The sequence below is a fragment of the Protopterus annectens genome, chromosome 2.part1, assembly GCF_019279795.1.
Source record: "Protopterus annectens isolate FY-2018-M chromosome 2.part1, PAN1.0, whole genome shotgun sequence".
NCBI lineage: Eukaryota > Metazoa > Chordata > Ceratodontiformes > Protopteridae > Protopterus > Protopterus annectens.
The window spans coordinates 1,640,643,063-1,640,665,386 of record NC_056729.1 but is presented as its reverse complement, the minus strand read 5'-3'; the positions used below and the strand labels follow the sequence as shown (position 1 = coordinate 1,640,665,386).

General features: G+C 42.6%; 1 protein-coding gene across 2 annotated transcripts in view; it reads right to left on the bottom strand.

Moving 5' to 3' along the window:
• The window catches only part of SDF4 (stromal cell derived factor 4), a 469,287-nt gene that overhangs the window by 145,124 nt on the left and 301,839 nt on the right, over positions 1–22,324 (bottom strand). For both annotated transcript variants that reach the window (XM_044063075.1, XM_044063074.1), the window contains exon 4: positions 19,805–19,918. In XM_044063075.1, coding sequence (XP_043919010.1) covers positions 19,805–19,918 — 114 coding nt within the window. The remainder of the gene's footprint in view (positions 1–19,804; positions 19,919–22,324) is intronic.

The following is a 22,324-nucleotide window of genomic DNA, read 5'->3' as shown; positions in this document are numbered from 1 at the left end:
CGCGCACACAAACACACACACGTGCACCCACACGTGCACACACACGTGCACACACACACACACACACACACACAAACACACACACAAACACACACACAAACACACACACACAAACACACACACAAACACACACACAAACACACACTACATTGTAGTAAATGGAAATCTCTGTAAGGAGATTTCCGTTTACCCGTTCGATGTTCTGAACTTTCGGCAATCTCGCGTTGACAATATCGTATTCAATATTGTCAACGTTCAAGATGCTGATAGGAACCAGGGGGGAGCTGTGCATACCTGGAGAACCTCTCTACTTATTTTATTTTAACATTTGTTTACCAGGAAATTCCAACTGGGTATTAAACACCCATCTTTAGCAGAGGCCTGGGAAGAAAAGCTCTAGAGCTAGATAACATCAAATTAAACAGTGCTATAGCTGTAATTAAAAAAAATTATACATATGTACAATTTGACAGTGGAATACTTAGTATGCAATAAAGCATGAGGAGACACCAATGATGCAATAATAAAAAAATGATAGTTAAATATGAATATTCAAAATTATTAGAATCACAGTATACTATGCTAGGAAATAAAAATCTAAGAGTTGATGGGGCAGGTACCCATCCCACTCTCTCTCTTGAACAGGTCTGCAAATGACTTCAACATGGTCTTCAGTGCAGAGTTAAACCTTTCCACCAGACTAGTGGTCTGTGAGTGGTAGGGAGGTAGTCTATAAGCATTTCGCAGAGCTTCCATAAACAGACCAGCAGGTCTGATTTGAAACTGAGCTTCCATAAACAGACCAGCAGGTCTGATTTGAAACTGGCACCTCTTCCTGTCGGTGTTTCTCCAGGTCAACCTATATTTTTGGAAATGTCTAGCTATCAGTGCCATTTGTGGTCTCCTGTTAAGTTGGAAGACCGAAATACCACTTTGGTTATCTAGCAGCATAACACACCACCATCAGGGTATATTTCTTACCTGCAGAACTTGACCTCCTCACAGGTCACACATTCTCGGTATCTTAACCTCCTCACAGGTCACACATTCTCGGTATCTTGACCTCCTCACAGGTCACACATTCTCAGTATCTTGACCTCCTCACAGGTCACACATTCTCGGTATCTTGACCTCCTCACAGGTCACACATTCTTGGTATCTTGACCTCCTCACAGTTCACACATTCTCGGTATCTTGACCTCCTCACACTTCACACATTCTCGGTATCTTGACCTCCTCACACTTCACACATTCTCGGTATCTACTCTCTGAAACAGTTCCTTAGTAACATGCAAAGGCATCAAAGCAGCCTTGGCTCTCTCATGCATTTCCAACACATTGGCACTGTAAAAACCCAAAGAAAAAAGTCTAGCAAGGCTAGACCTTCCACTCTGTGATTCCTTAAACCTCTAGAGGCAACATGGGATATATGCAAATGACCCTTTAAGCATGTCAGGTGTTTCAGCTATATGGCAATTCTGAATGTCCATGACTTTTCTTTTAAGTTTATTTATGGACAGATTCAGTCACTAAAGCCAAAGCCCACTAGCTGTGGAAATGCATGTTTCAGCTTTCTTATGGCATCATCAGCACAGCGTAAGTGGAATGTTTAGCTAACCTTTAGAAACACAGGATTGTTGTAACCAACTGATATCCATAACCATTAGGGAGTCTGCAAAATATCCCAACCAACAAATTAAAACAATGAATAAAAAGGTCACACAGAAAAACCTTTTGGTACTGCTCACAGATCCTGAGGAATCCATTCACATATTTAGTAACATTCAGCCAATAAAAATTCTGCAAAAGCTGTCCTTTAGTATGCTTTATGTCCATGTGGACTGCAAAAGGAATATTTATGGACTACAGCCAGAAAGAAGTGCTTGTTGGTAGGTCCTACCAAGTGCTATATCATTTCTACTTCTAGCCCTCTTTCAAGGCTCTATTCTCTGCATAAGTAATCCTCTGTCCCAATACGTGGACTCCACCTCTGCCTATCAGGATGAGAAGCCTTCTTGGCTTCCTCCCTCAAGCTCTGCAAAGCAGCATCTGAGAGACGAGACTGCCCCTACTATTTCTTGGCAACCCTCAACAGCTTCCCTTCCAAAGAAGTCCAGTACCTCCTGCCAGTGGTGCCTTGAAAGCATGCTGACAACTGCCACCTACTGCTCTCCTTGAAGAACCCCCTTCTCAGATAAGTCCAGTACTAGGCTTGCTATTACTGACCAGCTCCTCCCACACAGACTTTGAAGTAGACGCATCACGAGCACTGGTTGAAGGTGTGGTGCTTAGCTACACGCCAGCCTAAAATCCCCACGTTTACTTCCACATCTGGCTGTGTGCAGCAACAGGTACACAAGGTAATGCACAAAGTCATTCCCTATTAGGATATTTGCAAGCGATATCCTCAAACACAGCTACCTGCCTGCTGCCTTGCTCCCCTTCTTGATCCAGACATGCTCTGGCCAAAGATACCTGAAAAGGTTTTCCTTCAAAGGGTTTAACTGGACTGACTAGGGAAGTATTGCTCCCTTGTGGACCGAACCACAAAAGAGGGGGAGTTTTCATATTTATCAAGGATATCCACACCTCCAGGTTAGTGGCATTGCACAAAGTATCGGAGACCATCCATGTGCAACTAACAGTGGGCAAGACTGCTTTTCAGTTTATAGCATCCTACAGACCACCCTCTCAAAGTCAGGAATCCCACTCGGCTTTCCTGAAAACATTGGAGAACATGAAGATCTCTCCGAACACCATTATATTGGGCGACTTCAACTACCCAAACATTGACTGGGAGCACTACTCAAGCCCCAGCACCTTAGCCCAAAGGTTCCTGGAAATTATAAACTCAAATGCTATGGAACAACTAGTCACCACTCCCACACGAGGGGACAACATACTAGACCTGATCATTACCAACATGGGGACTCTATGCTCCACACCAGAAGTATATCCCTCATTGGTAAGATCAGACCATAAATTAATTTCAGTGGATGTCCACATCCTGACCCCACCCCCAGCCCAGAAAACCACAGTGAAAAACTTCTCAAAAGCGAACTTCTCACTTCTCAAAACCGAAGTGTAATCCTTCAAGGCCCCAGGGCCAGTGGAAACTACGGCCCAAACTGCAGAATCCTATATAAACGCATTCTACGGACATCTCCAGGAATGCATGGATCATGCTATCCCAAACAAAACCAAAACCCAATCATCCAAAGGCAGGCGTCCAAGTCTGGTGGACCCCTGCCATAAATAAACTGTACAACAGAAGGAGGACGCTACTACATGATAGAGCAAAATCCCTAATAGGGAAAGCATCTCTGATCAGTACTAGCAAAAAATTACGATTCCCTCATAAAATCCTCCAAGGCCAGCTTCGAGAGAAAAATTGCACAGGACACCAAAGACAATCATAAGGCTTTTTTCAGTTATGTTAGGAACATGGGATGCAACTCCCAGACTTGTTCTGAGTTGATTCTAAACGACAAAAAATACACTGAACCCACAGACATCGCCAATATCCTGGCAGACAGGTTCAGTGCAAACCCCCCTCCCCAAAAGAGCAAGTATCTATCCCGGCAGAGGGCTGCCTCCCAAACTCTGATGCTCAGGTGAAGGCTGCCGTCTCCAAAGCAAAAAACACTGCTTCCATGGGACCAGATGGCGTCCCAGGTTGCGTCCTACATGAACTCCAAGAGGAACTAATCCCTCAAATAAAACAGCTATACAATCTCAGCCTCACTAAAGGATATGTGCCCACAGAATGGCGTACAGCAACAGTGGACCCACTCCACAAAGGTGGAGCCTCTACGGACCCTGGAAACTATCGCCCCATAAGCCTGACTAGCTTAGTCTGCAAGGCTATGGAGAGGATCATCATGGAGCTCATAAACAAAGACATTGGGGACCTACAGACACTAGATCCTACCCAGTTCGGCTTTGTCAAGGGCAGATCCTGTCTTTTGAACCTGGTTGACTTCTTCGAAACAGTCACCAAAGCCATAGATGAAGGGAAGGTAGTTCGCACAGCCTATCTGGACCTTGCAAAGGCATTTGACACAATACCCCACTCGGGCATCATAGATGAGCTATCCAGCTTAAATATAAACCCCTATGTCACAAGATGGGTCCAAACTGGCTCAAAGACAGAACCCACAGAGTGAGAGTTGCTGGAGCCATGTCAGACTCGAAACCGGTCACAAGTGGCGTCCCACAGGGTTCTGTCCTGGGACCACTCTTGTTCGGTATATACTTTTCCGAGGTACAGGCAAACGTGGGAGGACTATGGCTCACCAAGTTTGCAGATGACTGCAAACTGGGCGCCATAATCGACTCTCCAGCTGACACAAACATCCTTCAAAAAGGTCTCACAGAGACAGATAACTGGTGCCAGCGCCATGGTTTAAAGCTAAATGCCAAAAAATGTATAGTCATACCCTTTGGCAAAAACAATGTGCCCACAAATTACCACATAGGCGGAAACCCATTAAGTACAGAGAAAGTTATTAGGGACCTGGGGATCCAAGTTGATAGCAATCTCTCCTTTGAAAACCACATTGCCAAAGTGGTTAGAAAGACCTTCTACGTAGCCCACCTCATCACAAAGGGTTTCACATCTAGATCAAGAGAGGTAATCATGCCCCTTTAATCATCCATCAGGCCCATCATAGAATACAATGCCCCTTCTGGGATGTACCTTACCCGACACCTGCAGCAATTAGAAAGACCCCAAAAGTATCTCACCAAGAGGATCAAGGGTCTCAAACAGATGCCATATGCTGCTCGGTTAAAAAAACTCCAGCTCTACTCAGTTGCATACCGCCTACTTCGAGGCAATCTATGCCTGACATACAAAGCTATGTCAAATCCAGAATTAATGGACATGCTCCACCTCAGTAAATCTAAATCCCTTAGAGCCACACGCTCGAGGGACTTGAACCTCAGCCCAGAAATAAACAGAACTTGCTGGAGGGACAGGTTCATAACCCAGAGGCTCCCTTCACTCTGGAATAGAATTCCAGTTCATGTGAGGCAGAGCACCTCACTGAATCTCTTCAAGAAGAATCTCGATAGGTGGATGGGGGATTGTAGGTTTGTCCAAGGGATTACTCCCGTGTCACTATTAGACAGAGGCACAGTAAACTAAACCTTAAAAAGGGCACAGTATACTCAAATCAAGGGGTGGCATAAGCCATACAGAATCGGGCTAGGCTTATAATTGCCCCAGGGCAGATAGCCTAGTATGAACCTATGAACATATGAACCACATCAGATTTAACAACAGTTATGTCTAAAGCTAACTTGATGATAGCAACAGTTTCTTCCCCCTCTACAGGACAGGATACACACTTCTCTAGCAGTCGGATATGCTGTATCTGACATGTGGTTACCTTATATTCACTTATCCATGTGTGAATGTGTGGACTCAACTTTCTTCTGTGACCTCTGCACGCCTTTCTATACATTTCAGGTATCAATTTATAACATGCAATTTAACATCCTTTACACAAATCAACATCACTAAGTTTGGAAACTGCAGTAATTGCAGTATCCAGGAGTAAAAGGGTTAAAAACCTCACCCATTGCTCTTGGTCAACTGGTTTAGAAGGACATCTGAAATTCTGCAAATCAAAATCCTCCTCTTAAAAGTATTGCAGTGACCTATGCATCAAGATATTGGCATTCCCCTTCCACACGACTCACGTGGTTTTCCCCTTCCACATGACTCACGTGCCCATTGGTGGTAAAGGATGATCATTTCTTGCTCATACTGGTGCTACTACTCTCTCTATATATCCCTCTTCTGCCTAATCTGCTTTGAGCTCCTGAGGCATCATTTCCAATGCCATTCTCTGTAATTGCAGATGGATTTGTGTAGTCATCCAGGAAATAGAATACATTATCCTTTAAATACTCACTGCATACCCACAGCATATGCTGGCATATGAACATACAGGAATAAAAAACATGCACACAATAGTACAACCATCTCGTCTGGCCAGGAGTGCAGAATAAGAAGTTATGTACTCACCATAACGTTCCATCTGAGTAGGTAAACTTCATTTGTCTGCAACCTGTGGGATACGGATCCGATCTCGGATCCGAGCCGGCAACTTTACAAAGCTTAGATCCGAGTTCCTACCTCCTCCCCTTACCCATAATCCCCTGCCAACCCTGACTGACCTCAGATGAAGTTTGCCCGCAAGCAATATAGTAGATAACTAACTACATTATCAGAAATGGTACATCACTATATGTCATGAAACACATCTGAAGGTCAGGGGGATGGAGGGGGGGGTGGTTGCAGACAAATGAAGTTTACCTAGTCAGATGGAACGTTATGGTGAGTACATAACTTCTTAATCTGAAGTAGTTAACTTCATTTGGTCTGCAACCTGTGGGACAGAGTCCCCAGCTACCTAAACCTTGGGTGGCCTTCATGGAAGGATATTCTGGAGCACTGCGGAGCCAAAAGAAGTTCTCCCTCTGGAGATAATGTCCAATTTATAGTGATTGATGAAGTTATGAGATGAGGCCCAAGTGGCTGCTGAACAGATATCATCCAAGGAAACCCTGGATTTAAAGGCGGCAGATGTTGAGTGGGCATGAACTCCTTGAGGTGCGGGAATGCCGGAATTTTGATACGCTGTGATGATACACTGTGAAATCCATCTCGATAAGGAAACTTTCTAGACTGGTTTACCTAGATTAAATTTAGCAAAGGAGACGAACAGCTGGTTGGATTGTCTATGACCAGATGTCCTATGAATGTAAAATCTAAGTTGTCTATGCACGTCCAAAGAATGTAATCTGTACTCCCCTTTATTCTGGTAGTTAGGAAAGAAGACCGGCAAATTGATAGATTGGTTAATATTAGATTCAGAAACTACGTTCGGGAGGAAGGAGGGATTGGTCCTGAGGTAAACCCTATCCTTGTGAAAGGCTAAGTATGGGGGTTTCACAGAAAGAGCTTGCAATTCAGATACTCTCCTGGCTGAAGTAATAGCCACTAGAAAGGCTGTTTTCCAAGAAAAATATTTGAGGTCTACTGAAGCCGCCGGTTCGAAGGGAGGGGCCGTCAAAGCTTGTAATACCAAGGTCAAATCCCATGGAGGTACTGCTTCCTTTATTGGAGGCCTAAGTAGAAAGGTGCCCCTTAGGAATGTTTTGCACAATTTTATAGTAATCAAAGGACCCATCGCAGTACCTACGTGATAATGAGAGATAGCTGCTAACTGAACCTTAACCGTAGAACAGCTAGTGCCGCCATTAAAAAGACCTGAAAGAAAATCCAGCACCGCAGGCAAGGGGGCTGTAAAAGGATCCAAATTATGGCGCTCCACCCAGATAGAGAAACGCCTCCATTTACTACCATAGACCTGCCTAGCAGAGGGCTTGTGCGCCGCTACTAGGATAGTTTTAACTGGAGATGAGATACCAGGAGTCCTAGCTACAAGTGGAACTGGAGAAGCCAAGCCATAAGCTTGAGGCTGACCAGGTCGGGAAGTGTGAGCCCCAGGGGGGTGGGAAATTAGATCCGGAAGGGGATCTAGAATCCAGGGCGGATTTGCTCGATGAGAGCAGAGGTAAGGGAACCAAGCTTGGCGAGGCCAGAATGGGGCAATGAGGATCATCCTGCTCCCCAACCGACTGGCTTTCTGAAGGAGTTTCAGCATGAGGGGAAGAGGAGGGTAGGCATAGAGAAGACCGGGTGGCCAAGCATGCACCAAGGTGTCCCCTCAGGGCTTCCCCGGCAGGGGGAATGAGAGCAAAGTAATTGTTGCATTTCGTGTTTGAGGGAGATGCGAAAAGATCACAACAGGGCTGCCCCCAAACGGCAAAAATTCGACTCGCTACTTGAGGATTGAGGGACCACTCGTAAGCTGAAAGGATGGTGCGACTCAGTCTGTCCGCCAGGATGTTGGTCCGTCCCGGAATGTGCGTTGCAATGAGAAAGTGGTTGGTGGAGATCAGCCATTCCCACACTCTCATGGCTTCTCGACAGGGTGGGTAAGACCTGGTTCCCCCTTGTTTGTTGATATACCATACCACAGACATACTTGTCTGGATTGCAATTGTTCCTGCAGGCAGAAGGCTCTGAAGTACTTGTAACGACAACAGCACTGCCCTCATCTCTAGAACATTTATGTGCAATAAGGTCTCCGAATCATTCCACGTGCCTTGGACCATCCTGCCCGAATAAGGCCCCCCCACCCAAGACGAGAGGCGACTGTGGTCACCGTGGCGAGAGGGGGGGGCCGTGGCAAAGGGGCGTCCAACCTGGAGGTCCGGCAATTGAAGCCACCAAACGAGAGCCCTCTTGCAGGCCCTGCTGAGAGAAATGGGGTGACTCAAGGGGTACTGATGAAGGGACCATTGGACTTGCAGAGTCCACTGTAAAATCCTCATGTTCAGACGCGCCATGGGAAGAAGGTCTACTGCGGCTGCCATGGACCCCAGGGCCCTCAGAACCAATCCCACCGGAGGTTTCGAAGATTGAAAGATGGCCCGCATATGTACCCTCAATGTGTGCAACCGGTCGGGAGTTAGGAAGACTAGTTGCCTGTTGGTGTCCAGTCTGGCCCCGATAAAATCTATCACCTGAGTCAGGGTGAGAGGACTTGGTCTGAGTTTATAGTGATCCCTAGTTGCGGAGCAAGGTTGAGGAAGTAGTGCCTGGCTAAGCATAGTAGATGCCTTCTTGGGACGGTGAGGAGCCAGTCGTCCAGGTACGGGAAAACCTGCATTCCCTGGAGTCTCAGGTGGGCCGCTATCACTGCTGATACCTTGGTGAACACCCTGTGGGCTGAGGTGAGACCGAAGGGAAGGACCCTGAATTGATAATGACTGGCTCCCAGCTGGAAGTGGAGAAACCACCTGGATCATACGTCCATCAATATGTGGTAGTACGCATCCTTGAGGTCTATCGAGCACATCTAGTCATTCTCCCGCAAGAGGGGGAGAATAGATTGAAGAGTGACCATCCAGAACTTTTCTTTGGTTACTGACAGATTTAGTAGGGAAAGATAGAGGATGGGCCTTAGGTACCCGTCTTTTTTGGCACTAAAAAGAACCTTGAGTAGTAACCCAATCCGGACTGGCCTGGGGGGACGTGCTGGACAGCTCCTTTTTCTAAAAGCTGCTGAATTTCTGCAGCTGCAGCCTCCCTCTGATTGGGTGGAACATCGGGGAGGTGTTCGGGGGTATAGGGAATGTAAAAAAGGGAAATTCTGTATCCTCTGGATATGATAAGAAGCACCCAGCGGTCTGTTGTAATGGACTCCCAAGCTGCCAGGTGCCTCGAGAAGCACCCCCCAACTGCCTCCAGAGTGGAGCAGTCGGGCAACCCCTTAGGGTTGCTGCGTGGGCCGATCAGAGAAGGTTTCTCTGGACCCAAAGTTCTTTGGGCCCCCTCTGCCTCTAGGGCGCCGTCCACCCTGTCCTCCTCTGCCGCGGAAGGACTGGGAGTCCGGAGCGGACTGGGACTGTTGCGACTTTCGGAACCACATCTTCTTCTGTCCCTTTTGGTTCCTGGAGAAGGACCTCTGGGGAGAAGAGGACACTGACTGCAGACAACTTCTTCCCGTCCTTTTCGCTCTGGACTAAAGTCTCACGAACTGTCTTGCCAAATAGGGCAGAACCATCGAAGGGGGCATTCGCAAAGGACACCTTGAAGGGTTCCGCGAAATCACAATGTCAGAGCCAGGCCTGACGCCTCATAACTAGGCCCGCTCCGCTGGCTCTAGCGGCTCCCTCTGTAGCGTGGGATACAAGCCGCATAGAGGTGTTGGATATAGACCTAAGAGTGGCCATGTGAGTGGAGTACAACTGTTTGTCCTCCGCCGACATGGACTCGGGGGGCGATGCAGCGTACTATTTAATAAGGTCTTGCTGCAGCTGTATCACATGTGCCATGTAGTTCAGGGACCTTACAGCGAAGGTCGCTAAACTAAAGACCCGCTTCCCAAGACGGTCCATCGAGCGAGACTCCTTGCTCGGGGGATGGACCGAGGGACTCTCTTGGGCTAACTCCCTCTTGGTGGCTGCCGCCACCAACATGGCATCTATGGGGGTCCCTTCCTCCAATGGGATTTCTCAGTGGGGGGGCTTAGAATTCTGTCTGGACTTTGGGTACTGGCTCCACAGTGTCCGGCTCCTTCCACACCCTAGTGGTAATAAGGTCCACTAAGGGGTCGGCCGGAGGGGACACCCAAGAGGTAGCTGGGCCTGCTTTGAACGCCTCCAGGAACACGGATTCGTCCAAGGAAGCCTTGGGGGCGGACCCCCCCCTATCCTAAGCACTTCCATGATGTCTCCAAAGGAGACATCCTCGTGGGGTGACCTTGGGGAGCCTTCCCCCCCTCATCCAAATCCGTGTCTTCTGTCAAGGACTCGGGGCAGTCCACGTGCCTCCTCTTGCACTTTCGCTTGTGAGGAGCATCCTCGGGGGGGGCTGTCCGAGGATGTCTCACCAGCCACGTCTTGTTCCAGTGGAACGACCTGAGACGTCAAAGCAGGCTGTCCCTGTGGCCGGGTGATGGAAGCCTGAGCCAACCGAGAGGGAGTGCGGGATGGAACTGTAGCAAGGACTGGGGGCCTGGATGCACTCAACAGAGCCCTCTCAACCACATCGAAGACAGAGGGGGAGACGCTCTCTCTGGCATCCGAGAGCAGACCCTCGCCCGGATCCGATGGATGGATCGGAACCGGCACCGAGAGCATCGGATCCGAAGGACCAGTGTGCTCCGAATTGGACGGAGCCGAAGGCACACAGACCCCCTTGGATCTGAAGATCAGACCACGGCTCAGAGAGCTCGGATCCGACAAAGAAGGATCTGACAGACTCGAAGGAAGAGTCGGAGCCGAAGTACCCGATACTGTCGGCGCCGACCCACCCCCAGCTCCAACGTTGCCCGGCTCCGAGCGCTCCAAACCCAGGAAGCGTGTCGGAGAAGGAGCTATCTGGGAAAAGAAGGGTGTTGAGCTCCCTCTCGGAGGATGGGGGGGAGGCAGGAGCACTCCCATCTGCAGCTGGGCCTGGATGAACCTTCACATCATCCGGTCCAAATCTGCATCCGAAAGGCTACGGGTGGATCTCGACGAGGCCACCCGGGAGTGCCGCCTCGATGACCTCGACGGAGATTGGGTCTCCTCCTCCTCGGGTCCCGGTGAGAAGCATGGAGACCAGAGCCGAGAAGGAGGAGACCTAGAAGCCCTGGAGGGAGAAGCCCACTTAGCCGGGGGGGGGGGGGGGGCTAAGCGGAGGCCTTGGCCCGCCACTTGTGGTACTTCTCCCTCCTTTTTTCTTTCCTGGCCTCCCTCTCCTCCGGGACAGAAGCGGGAGATTGAGTCCCGGCCGGGGGGAGAGGGGCAGGAGTGGCCACCACAGAAGGCCACAGAAGCACCGGAGGCCGAAGCCGAATCTGGGGGCAAGAGTCCTGCTAGGATCAGCTTCGACCTCCGGTCCTTCAGTGCCCTGGGGTTGAACACCGCACAGATAGAACACCCAGAGGAGAGGTATTCAACCCCAAGGCACCGGACACACCGAGTGTGGCCATCCGCTGGGGAGAGCTTATGGCCACACTCGGTGCACTTAGAAAATATTGGTTTTGGGGCCTCAGACATATTAAACTAAAAAGAAAAACTCACTCAGTAGGCCCCAAACACACACACACACACACACACTAAACACACACTAAACACACACTAAACACACACTAAACACACACTAAACACACACTAAACACACACTAAACACACACTAAACACACACACACACACACACACACACACACACACACACACACACACACACACACACACACACACACACACACACACACACACACACACACACACACACACACACACACACACACACACGACTACGACCAGCGTGGGATGGGGAGGAAAAATTTGACTAAAATTTAAAAAGGTTAATTAAAAATGAGGTTATAATAAGGGAAACCTAACCAACACAAAACACTCACAAGTTTAGAGAGAAAATTAAGAAATAAGGACTTATCTGACCAAAAGACCAGGAGCTCGTAATCTAGCTGCTGTTCAGAAGTGCGGCAAACTAGATAGGAGGTCAGTCAGGGTTGGCAGGGGATTATGGGTAAGGGTAGGAGCTCGGAGCTCGGATCTAAGCTTTGTAAAGCTGCCGGCTCGGATCCGAGATCGGATCCGTATCCCACAGGTTGCAGACCAAATGAAGTTAACTACTTCAGATCTTCTTTTGCTTTACACTCCTTAGTCAGTTGTGACACCTACACCTTGGTGTGGCTGTCAGAAGAGCTCATTTTAGCCTGTTTCTAAACTAATCTGACAAAACGTAAAATGAATACTGTGTAAAACTAAACCACTTAATACTCAGTCCAAAAAGATGCGTGACTTTCCAATGAGCAATAAAATGAAAGTAGAAATTCAAACAAATAAATCCATGTAAGTTAGCAAATTGTTTATTCCAAACGAGTAAGCGCTTTCGCCAAAGGCTTCTTCAGACTCTTTACACAAACTAAAACTTTGAACATCACTTTTAAAACCAACAAAAGCTTGTGATAGGATCTCTATAATCACATGTTTCCTTCATTTAAAAATACAGTAACCCATTAAACTCAGTTCCATGAATGTTACCTTGTTCAGCTAAGAAAAATACTAGTATATTAAAAGTAAGAACTGAATAGTTCAAAATAAACATACATAAAAACATACATAAAAACATACATAAAAATGCATTGGTGCCCAAGCATACATTATATTATATTAAACAATTGAGTATATCTCAGAGCCTTGTCATATTTACTTATCATCTCATGGTGCTTTAGAAACATCTCGTACTGATCTTTCAGGCAGTATATATCAAAAAGCCATTTCAGACTTGGTTAGTATAACCCAAACTGCTTGTAATGCACATATTTACAAAGTGTGACATTAGATATTTCCGTGTTTTACTGGAAGTTCATATTATCCAGAGTAGACTCGTAAAACAGTCAACAATTACAGGTGGTTAAAAACTTGTATCACATTAGTTAGGCTATTCTCGTATAAATCAAAGTTAAAAACAGTTTTTCAAAATTACTTATTTTCTGTAGACTCTGAAGCGCTTTTAAAATTCACAGCACAACAAAGTATTCCTTGCGGCGTATGTGCCTGGTTAATTCTTGAATGCAAAACAAAGAACGCTACAATGTGCTACGTACCATAGCGTTCATAAAAATAAACATTGTGTCTATTTAAAAAGCCGATTAGGCTTCGACGAGCATAAGTGCATGGCGAGCTTTTCAATAGCTGTCCATTAGTTCATGCCTTAGTCTCTTCAATCTCCGTTATTAAACAGGGACATTTGACATTTCAGGATGTGAGCGTAACTTACAAAAATGTGGATGGAAGAATGCTTCAACAATAAGCGAAGCAACAAAACGTCTATATGGAAACAGAGCAATATCTTAATAATTAACTTGACTCTCGTACAGATCCACAATGGTGGAAATAAGCACACTGACTTAAGCAACCATTAATTGCACTTTATAATTGTTACATCCTTGATACCCAAGTTTAAAATATAGACATTGTGAAATGTTAAAACTCTTATGTGGTGAAGCGGAAAATATAGGGAAGGAATACATGAGGGGGGGAAAAAATGGGAAGTATTTTGGCACATATAATCTGTTAATCCCGAATGGCATCCTGAGGTGTCTTACATTAGTTTTATAAACAGTACTTTTCAATACTAAATATATGTGTGCAAAGATTCATTTCTTATGACAAATGTTGAAAGTGTATGAAATGCCTACAATATGTCTGAGTATATAGATGGGTCATCTACACCATGGTCATAATGTTGTGAGGAAAATGTACCTAACTAATGTGGAATTTAGAACAGTTAGTGGGAGATCTCTTTACCTCGTAATCTTCTACTTTTCAAAATGGCTTTATTTGGATTTTTATCGTTAAGGCCTGGTGGTTTATCGGACCTTAATCTTATGATCCATCTTGTTTCTTGTTCTAAAGTTCTGTTAATTAGATCACCACCTCTGAATCCTTCATACACACATTGAATGGCACAGAACTTAAAGGAATGACTGGTACCAGTTGAACTTTTATGTCTAGCCAATGCATTGGTTTCTGTACCTACTCTAAGGTGTGCGTGTGTTCCCTAATCCTCTCCTTAAATGATCTATTTGTTTTCCTATGTAGTAACTATTACATCCTAAACATTTAGCCATATATATGACATTTTTACTTTCACAGTTGGTGTTAGTGTTAAAATTGTAAATCGTCCTGTAGTAGGGTGCTCAAAACTAGTTTCTTTATTAATATAAATACATTGATTGCAATGACCACAGGGTACTGTGTTTCTATTCACTGTCAACCTGTTAACTAGTGGATGTCTTGGTCTACATAGGATACTCTTCAGATTGGGAAGGTTTTTATAAGCTATCTGAGGTGTGGGGCCAGCAATCTCACTAACTTCTATATCTGAATTCAAAATACCCCAGTGTTTCTTCATAATGCTTTTCACTTGCAGGCTCATTTTACTAAAAGTAAGGTTAGCTCTAACTTCATTCCTAGGGGAACCTGAGCTAGTGGTCATTGCTTCATGTGCCATAAAATATGGTTTAGCAGTACTTGTTCTTAAGGTCTCCACTGTGTTAATAGTGTCTAATATTTCTTTTCTTTGTAACCTCTCTCCAGAAATCTCTCCTTCATGTCCTCTATTCCTGAAACATAAGTTTCTTGTTGTGGATTCAATCTAGATACCCACATAAATTGTCCTTTAGGGCGTTTTGAAATACATGGCGGGATGCATACTTTGTCTATGTAATATATTGTTTCTTTGGCAATCTTTTCTATAAATAGTGTTGATCATACCATTGGTCATTCTAAATACTTCCGTCCAAAATGGAAGATTGCTAACTGAGAAGTTGGCAGTAAATTTTAAGAAGTCCGTGGTATTGTCCAAGTAAGAAACAAAGTTTAATAGGGAGGTTCATCTCAAGCCATATAAAAGAGGTCATCCACAAAGCGACAGTACATTGCAGCATGTTCTATAAATGATAGATTATTGAAGAGAAAAGTATCTTCCCATCTGGCCATGACTAGGTTGGTAGCTATTTGCACATGATGTGCCCATATACGCCATCCTTCTGTAAATGACTTCTTCAAATGCAAAGACATTATTAGTTAATATAGTCTCTAATAGCAGGGTCACAAGGTCAATCTTTCTATCAGTGAAGTCTGAATGTGCTTTCAAATATTCAGTGATCAGTCTTATTCCTCGTCATTGGGGATCACTGTGAATAAGCTAACCACATCAAGTGTCACAAAGAAAAATGTTGGTTCGTATCCAATGAGTGAGTTTGAGAATATAGGTCTAAAAGAAATTGCTTACTATCTTTCAGGATCTTCTTATTACCATTAACTAACGGTCTAAGTACACTCTCTAGATAAATAGATAGGGGTTCTGTTACCCACCCTTGACCTGCAACAATAGGTCTAAATGGTGGGTCTCTGCTGTTCTTATGGACTTTAGGAAGTCCCTGTATGATCGGTATAGTGGGATTGTTCACCTTTAGGTATCAATACAGCTCTTGTGTTATGTCATGCGATAGTACCAGGTCATCTAGGGTATTGTAAACACTAAAGACCATGTTATTTAAATTAGCCGTATGGATACCTAAAGGTGAACAATCCCACTATACCGATCATACAGGGACTTCCTAAAGTCCATAAGAACAGCAGAGACCCACCATTTAGACCTATTGTTGCAGGTCAAGGGTGGGTAACAGAACCCCTATCTATTTATCTAGAGAGTGTACTTAGACCGTTAGTTAATGGTAATAAGAAGATCCTGAAAGATAGTAAGCAATTTCTTTTAGACCTATATTCTCAAACTCACTCATTGGATACGAACCAACATTTTTTCTTTGTGACACTTGATGTGGTTAGCTTATTCACAGTGATCCCCAATGACGAGGAATAAGACTGATCACTGAATATTTGAAAGCACATACAGACTTCACTGGTAGAAAGATTGACCTTGTGATCTGGCTATTAGAGACTATATTAACTAATAATGTCTTTGCATTTGAAGAAGTCATTTACTTATAGAAGGATGGCGTGGCTATGGGCACATCAAGTGCAAATAGCTACGCCAACCTACTCATGGCCAGATGGGAAGATACTTTTCTCTTCAATAATCTATCATTTATAGAACATGCTGCAATGTACTGTCGCTTTGTGGATGACCTCTTTTATATGGCTTGGAGATGAACCTCCCTATTAAACTTTGTTTCTTACTTGGACAATACCACGGACTTCTTAAAATTTACTGCCAACTTCTCAGTTAGCAATCTTCCATTTTGGGCGTGAAGTATTTAGAATGACCAATGGTATGATCAACACAACTATTTATAGAAAAGATTGCCAAAGAAACAATATATTACATAGACAAAGTATGCATCCCGCCATGTATTTCAAAACGTCCTTAAAGGACAATTTATGAGGGTATCTAGATTGAATCCACAACAAGAAACTTATGTTTCAGGAATAGAGGACATGAAGGAGAGATTTCTGGAGAGAGGTTACAAAGAAAAAGAAATATTAGACACTATTAACACAGTGGAGACCTTAAGAACAAGTACTGCTAAACCATATTTTATGGCACATGAAGCAATGACCACTAGCTCAGGTTCCCTAGGAATGAAGTTAGAGCTAACCTTACTTTTAGTAAAATGAGCCTGCAAGTGAAAAGCATTATGAAGAAACACTGGGGTATTTTGAATTCAGATATAGAAGTTAGTGAGATTGCTGGCCCCACACCTCGGATAGCTTATAAAAACCTTCCCAATCTGAAGAGTATCCTATGTAGACCAAGACATCCACTAGTTAACAGGTTGACAGTGAATAGAAACACAGTACCCTGTGGTCATTGCAATCAATGTATTTATATTAATAAAGAAACTAGTTTTGAGCACCCTACTACAGGACGATTTACAATTTTAACACTAACACCAACTGTGAAAGTAAAATGTCATATATATGGCTAAATGTTTAGGATGTAATAGTTACTACATAGGAAAACAAATAGATCATTTAAGGAGAGGATTAGGGAACACACGTACCACCTTAGAGTAGGTACAGAAACCAATGCATTGGCTAGACATAAAAGTTCAACTGGTACCAGTCATTCCTTTAAGTTCTGTGCCATTCAATGTGTGTATGAAGGATTCAGAGGTGGTGATCTAATTAACAGAACTTTAGAACAAGAAACAAGATGGATCATAAGATTAAGGTCCGATAAACCACCAGGCCTTAACGATAAAATCCAAATAAAGCCATTTTTGAAAAGTAGAAGATTACAGGTAAAGAGATCTCCCACTAACTGTTCTAAATTCCACATTAGTTAGGTACATTTTCCTCACAACATTATGACCATGGTGTAGATGACCCATCTATATACTCAGACATATTGTAGGCATTTCATACACTTTCAACATTTGTCACAAGAAATGAATCTTTGCACACATATATTTAGTATTGAAAAGTACTGTTTATAAAACTAATGTAAGACACTCAGGATGCCATTCGGGATTAACAGATTATATGTGCCAAAATACTTCCCATTTTCCCTTTCCCCTCATGTATTCCTTCCTATATTTTCCGCTTCACCACATAAGAGTTTTAACATTTCACAATGTCTATATTTTAAACTTGGGTATCAAGGATGTAACAATTATAAAGTGCAATTAATGGTTGCTTAAGTCAGTGTGCTTATTTCCACCATTGTGGATCTGTACGAGAGTCAAGTTAATTATTAAGATATTGCTCTGTTTCCATATAGACGTTTTGTTGCTTCGCTTATTGTTGAAGCATTCTTCCATCCACATTTTGTAAGTTACGTTCACATCCTGAAATGTCAAATGTCCCTGTTTAATAACGGAGATTGAAGAGACTAAGGCATGAACTAATGGACAGCTATTGAAAAGCTCGTCATGCACTTATGCTCGTCGAAGCCTAATCGGCTTTTAAATAGACACAATGTTTATTTTTATGAACGCTATGGCGTAAATGCGCAGTAGCGTTCTTTGTTTTGCATTCAAGAATTAACCAGGCACATACGCGCAAGGAATACTTTGTTGTGCTGTGAATTTTAAAAGCGTTCAGAGTCTACAGAAAATAAGTAATTTTGAAAACTGTTTTAACTTTTGATTTATACGAGAATAGCCTAACTAATGTGATACAAGTTTTAACCACCTGTAATTGTTGACTGTTTTACGAGTCTACTCTGGATAATATGAACTTCCAGTAAAACACGGAAATATCTAATGTCACACTTTGTAAATATGTGCATTACAAGCAGTTTGGGTTATACTAACCAAGTCTGAAATGGCTTTTTGATATATACTGCCTGAAAGTTCAGTACGAGATGTTTCTAAAGCACCATGAGATGATAAGTAAATATGACAAGGCTCTGAGATATACTCAATTGTTTAATATAATATAATGTATGCTTGGGCACCAATGCATTTTTATGTATGTTTTTATGTATGTTTTTATGTATGTTTATTTTGAACTATTCAGTTCTTACTTTTAATATACTAGTATTTTTCTTAGCTGAACAAGGTAACATTCATGGAACTGAGTTTAATGGGTTACTGTATTTTTAAATGAAGGAAACATGTGATTATAGAGATCCTATCACAAGCTTTTGTTGGTTTTAAAAGTGATGTTCAAAGTTTTAGTTTGTGTAAAGAGTCTGAAGAAGCCTTTGGCGAAAGCGCTTACTCGTTTGGAATAAACAATTTGCTAACTTACATGGATTTATTTGTTTGAATTTCTACTTTCATTTTATTGCTCATTGGAAAGTCACGCATCTTTTTGGACTGAGTTTTACTAGTGTTTTAGCGTGAGTATCCTACCTCAACTAACAGCAGCTCTGAGTTTTGGATTTGTGCATAAACCACTTAATACTTCACCTTGTGGCTGTAAAGATGTACATACATTCCCTACATCAGCTTTATCAGATGAGTTGTAAGTTCAATTTCAGTATTTTCACCATCGCTACCGATTCTGGAGACCAGTCTAGCACTAATGGGATTTGAATCTAACCACTGCCTAGCAAATGTGGTGATTGAGCCTGCACTAATGGTATTTGAATCCCACCATCGGCTCAACTGTCCCAATAGTGCCTACTTCTATAACAATGTTTTAAATGTTCTATACATTATAATGGCAAAAGGATACTGTTCATAGATATTTCTTCTGTTGTATCTGAAATGGAAATATAATGCAAGGTACAGTTCTTTATTTTATTCCAAGATATTTATTACTGCATATACAAGACTACTACAAAAGCTTGTAATCTATTAACAAATGTTTCTCAGCCTTTTTTTGTTAAGATCAGTGCAACAATTATTCCACCCATTTAACATATCTGAAATCTGAATGCAACTGTAAATGCAACTTACAGTCACTTACTCAAATAATATATACTAAACAGCTGCTTACATCTGTCTCATACTAAGAGGACCCTTGTCAAACTATAAAAATGCTCTGTCATAATTTTCCAAGACATTCTACCTACTACTACATTGAAAACTTACCAAGCTATGGAACTATAAAAACATAAAACAGTAAATGAGTACTCGGGGAGTATTAAAGTTCAAAGCGAAATTAATCAAGTCAACTGTTAGACTAAACAATAACTGCAGTTCATTTACATTACACACTTAAAACAGTTCCAAGGAGCAACACAGTAATTCCTGGACAATGCATGCGATTTAAAGGCAATACTTACTTTCTTCATCAATTTTTAAATCTTCATTATTTTTAATCTTTTGTGCTACCTCCTTTTCATCAAAGCCTTTACTTGCTAAAAATTTGATTTTATATTCATCCCAAGAAACATGACCTGAAAAATAAACATGAATGCTAGTCACAAATTATTAACAATGACAATGAAAGACTTCCTAGCATCTCTCTATAACAGGTAAGTTCTTGTCTACAAAAAACAAACGGTTATCTTACCTGGTACATGCTAACATTTCCCCATTTCCTAATCAAATTACAGGTCCTCATCTGTAGTACACAAATAACACAAATTCAAAGGCAATCAAGTGTAACTTCTGTTAACAAAAAAGAAAAAAGAGAGTATAAGTTGTATTTGCTAGGGAGGGAGTGAACACCAAAAAAAGCTTACTGAAGATTTTGTTGCAGTAATAGATCAGTCTTCATTTTGTTAAACAAATGTTTCAGTGGGACACAAATCTCTCTCTCTCTCTGATGACCACCATGATGCCCCGTCGCTGGAATAGATTTCCGATACACTTCAAACAGACCACCTCGCTGACCCTCTGCATAACCTTGAGTGGATTGGAAACCACAAATTTATTCCATGGGTTCCACCTGTGTCCCTCAATAACAGGGGCGACAGGTGCTGACTGAGGTTTCCTTTTGGGGATAAACTCTTGGCTAGGCTTGTAAGGGCCCCAGGGCCATTAGCCTAGTAACCTCCTATGATCAAAACTGTTCAGAACACTCCAATAACTGAGCACAAAAATATGATAAACCTACAGCACAGACACCAGAAAAATACAGTACACTGAAATTAGATTTGTACAAGTGTTATCAGATAACTTTTTCATAAATTACCAACACAATTTTTATTTATTTATTTTTACATTTGTTCACCGGATTAGTCCGACTGGGCCCGAGAGCCCTTTTTCAGCGGAGACCGAAGGGGAAAAGCTCCAGGAAAGTAATTAAAAAATAAGAAAAACCTAACAATTCAAGTTGTAAGATATTTACTGCAAAAACAGAGAGATATATACAATATGAATATATACAAGGCAAAAGTACAGTATTTTGAGAATGCAGTAACAATATGTTTGAGAAATTTGGTTAGCACTAAATTATTTACAAGGAATCTAGCAATGCCTACAATAAAAAAAAATCTGCGTAACAGTACGGCATAGTACAACAAAGATGCATTTAATAGCACAGGTACTAATTGCAGAGTGTACTATATGTAGACAGTTTAGGAAGATACCAGGCAAATTTGTTAATTGAGAGAAGAAAAATTCATTAGGTAATTTCCTGACAAGTACATATCCATGCATGTTGGAGATTAATTTTTAGTTGCTTTTTGAATTTGCCACTTTTGGTAGTGGAGCGAAGGGACTATGGAAGTTTGTTCCATGAGTATGCAATTGAATCACTGTAAAGTATTTTTCCAATATTTGTTTGGCTTGGTCACCTGCAGAAGGTTTTGTTGTGTGCTTCTGAAGCCAGGATTGGGTGTGTAGGGTGTAATTATAGATGTAAGGGCAGGGCAGAAGTTGGAGCTATTTAAGACGCTGTGGGAAATTTGTAGTTTGACATCTGAAACATGTGGGGGAGCTCAGGCCATCTTAAGCTTTTCAGGGATATACAATAATGGAATTTGTAGCCATTACTGGCTGCAAATCTTGCTATCTTGTTATAGGTGGTTTCTAGTTTGGTCAAAATATTTTGGAGGTTAGTAAGTATGGGAGCAGTATACAGCAGGGATGGTAGAATAATTGTTTGAGCCAGTATAGATCTAGATTTGTTACTAGGGTTGCCACCTTTTCAAATGTCCAAAATGGGACTTTTTTTTGTAAAAAGGTGACTGTTTGCAGGACAAAACATACTCCTGGGCAGTGCAAAGGACAGAACTTCACTTCTTTGCCAAAATAAAAGCTTATTTGTGTAGCATTTTAGTTACTTTTACTATTTCATAGAATATTTGGGTGTTTCAGGTATAAAATTACTGTTTTATGCAACTATTAAAGAAAAGCTATGAAACATTTTTGTCCTAAAATCTCAAGACAATTGGCATTTTTATTTTGTTTTTCTTGCAGGACACAACTGCCCAAAGAGGGACCGTGGTAACCCTATTTGTTAGGTATATATTTGTTGTTGCGATATAGAAGACCTAGTTTTTGACTAGACTTTTTGATCCAGATTATGATATGTGGGTCGAATTTTAACTGGTCATCTATAGTAACACTAAGCAATTTGGTGTTTAAGTCAGTGGTGATAATTGTATTATCCAAGGGTGAAATGGTGAAGTTGCCTTTAGCTGGACTTGAGGTTTTTTTGGAAGGAAAAGAAGCTTGGACTTTTGGGGAAGAGACGCAGGTTGTTTTCAGTTAGCCAGTGTTCTACTAGGTGCAAGGATTGTTGAGTGACAGTGTGGAGATTTTATATTATTGTTGGAGGTGTTAATTATTGTGGAATCGTCTGCATACTGTATTAAGGTAGAGTAGGGGCAGGAGGCATGGGGGTTACTTGTAAA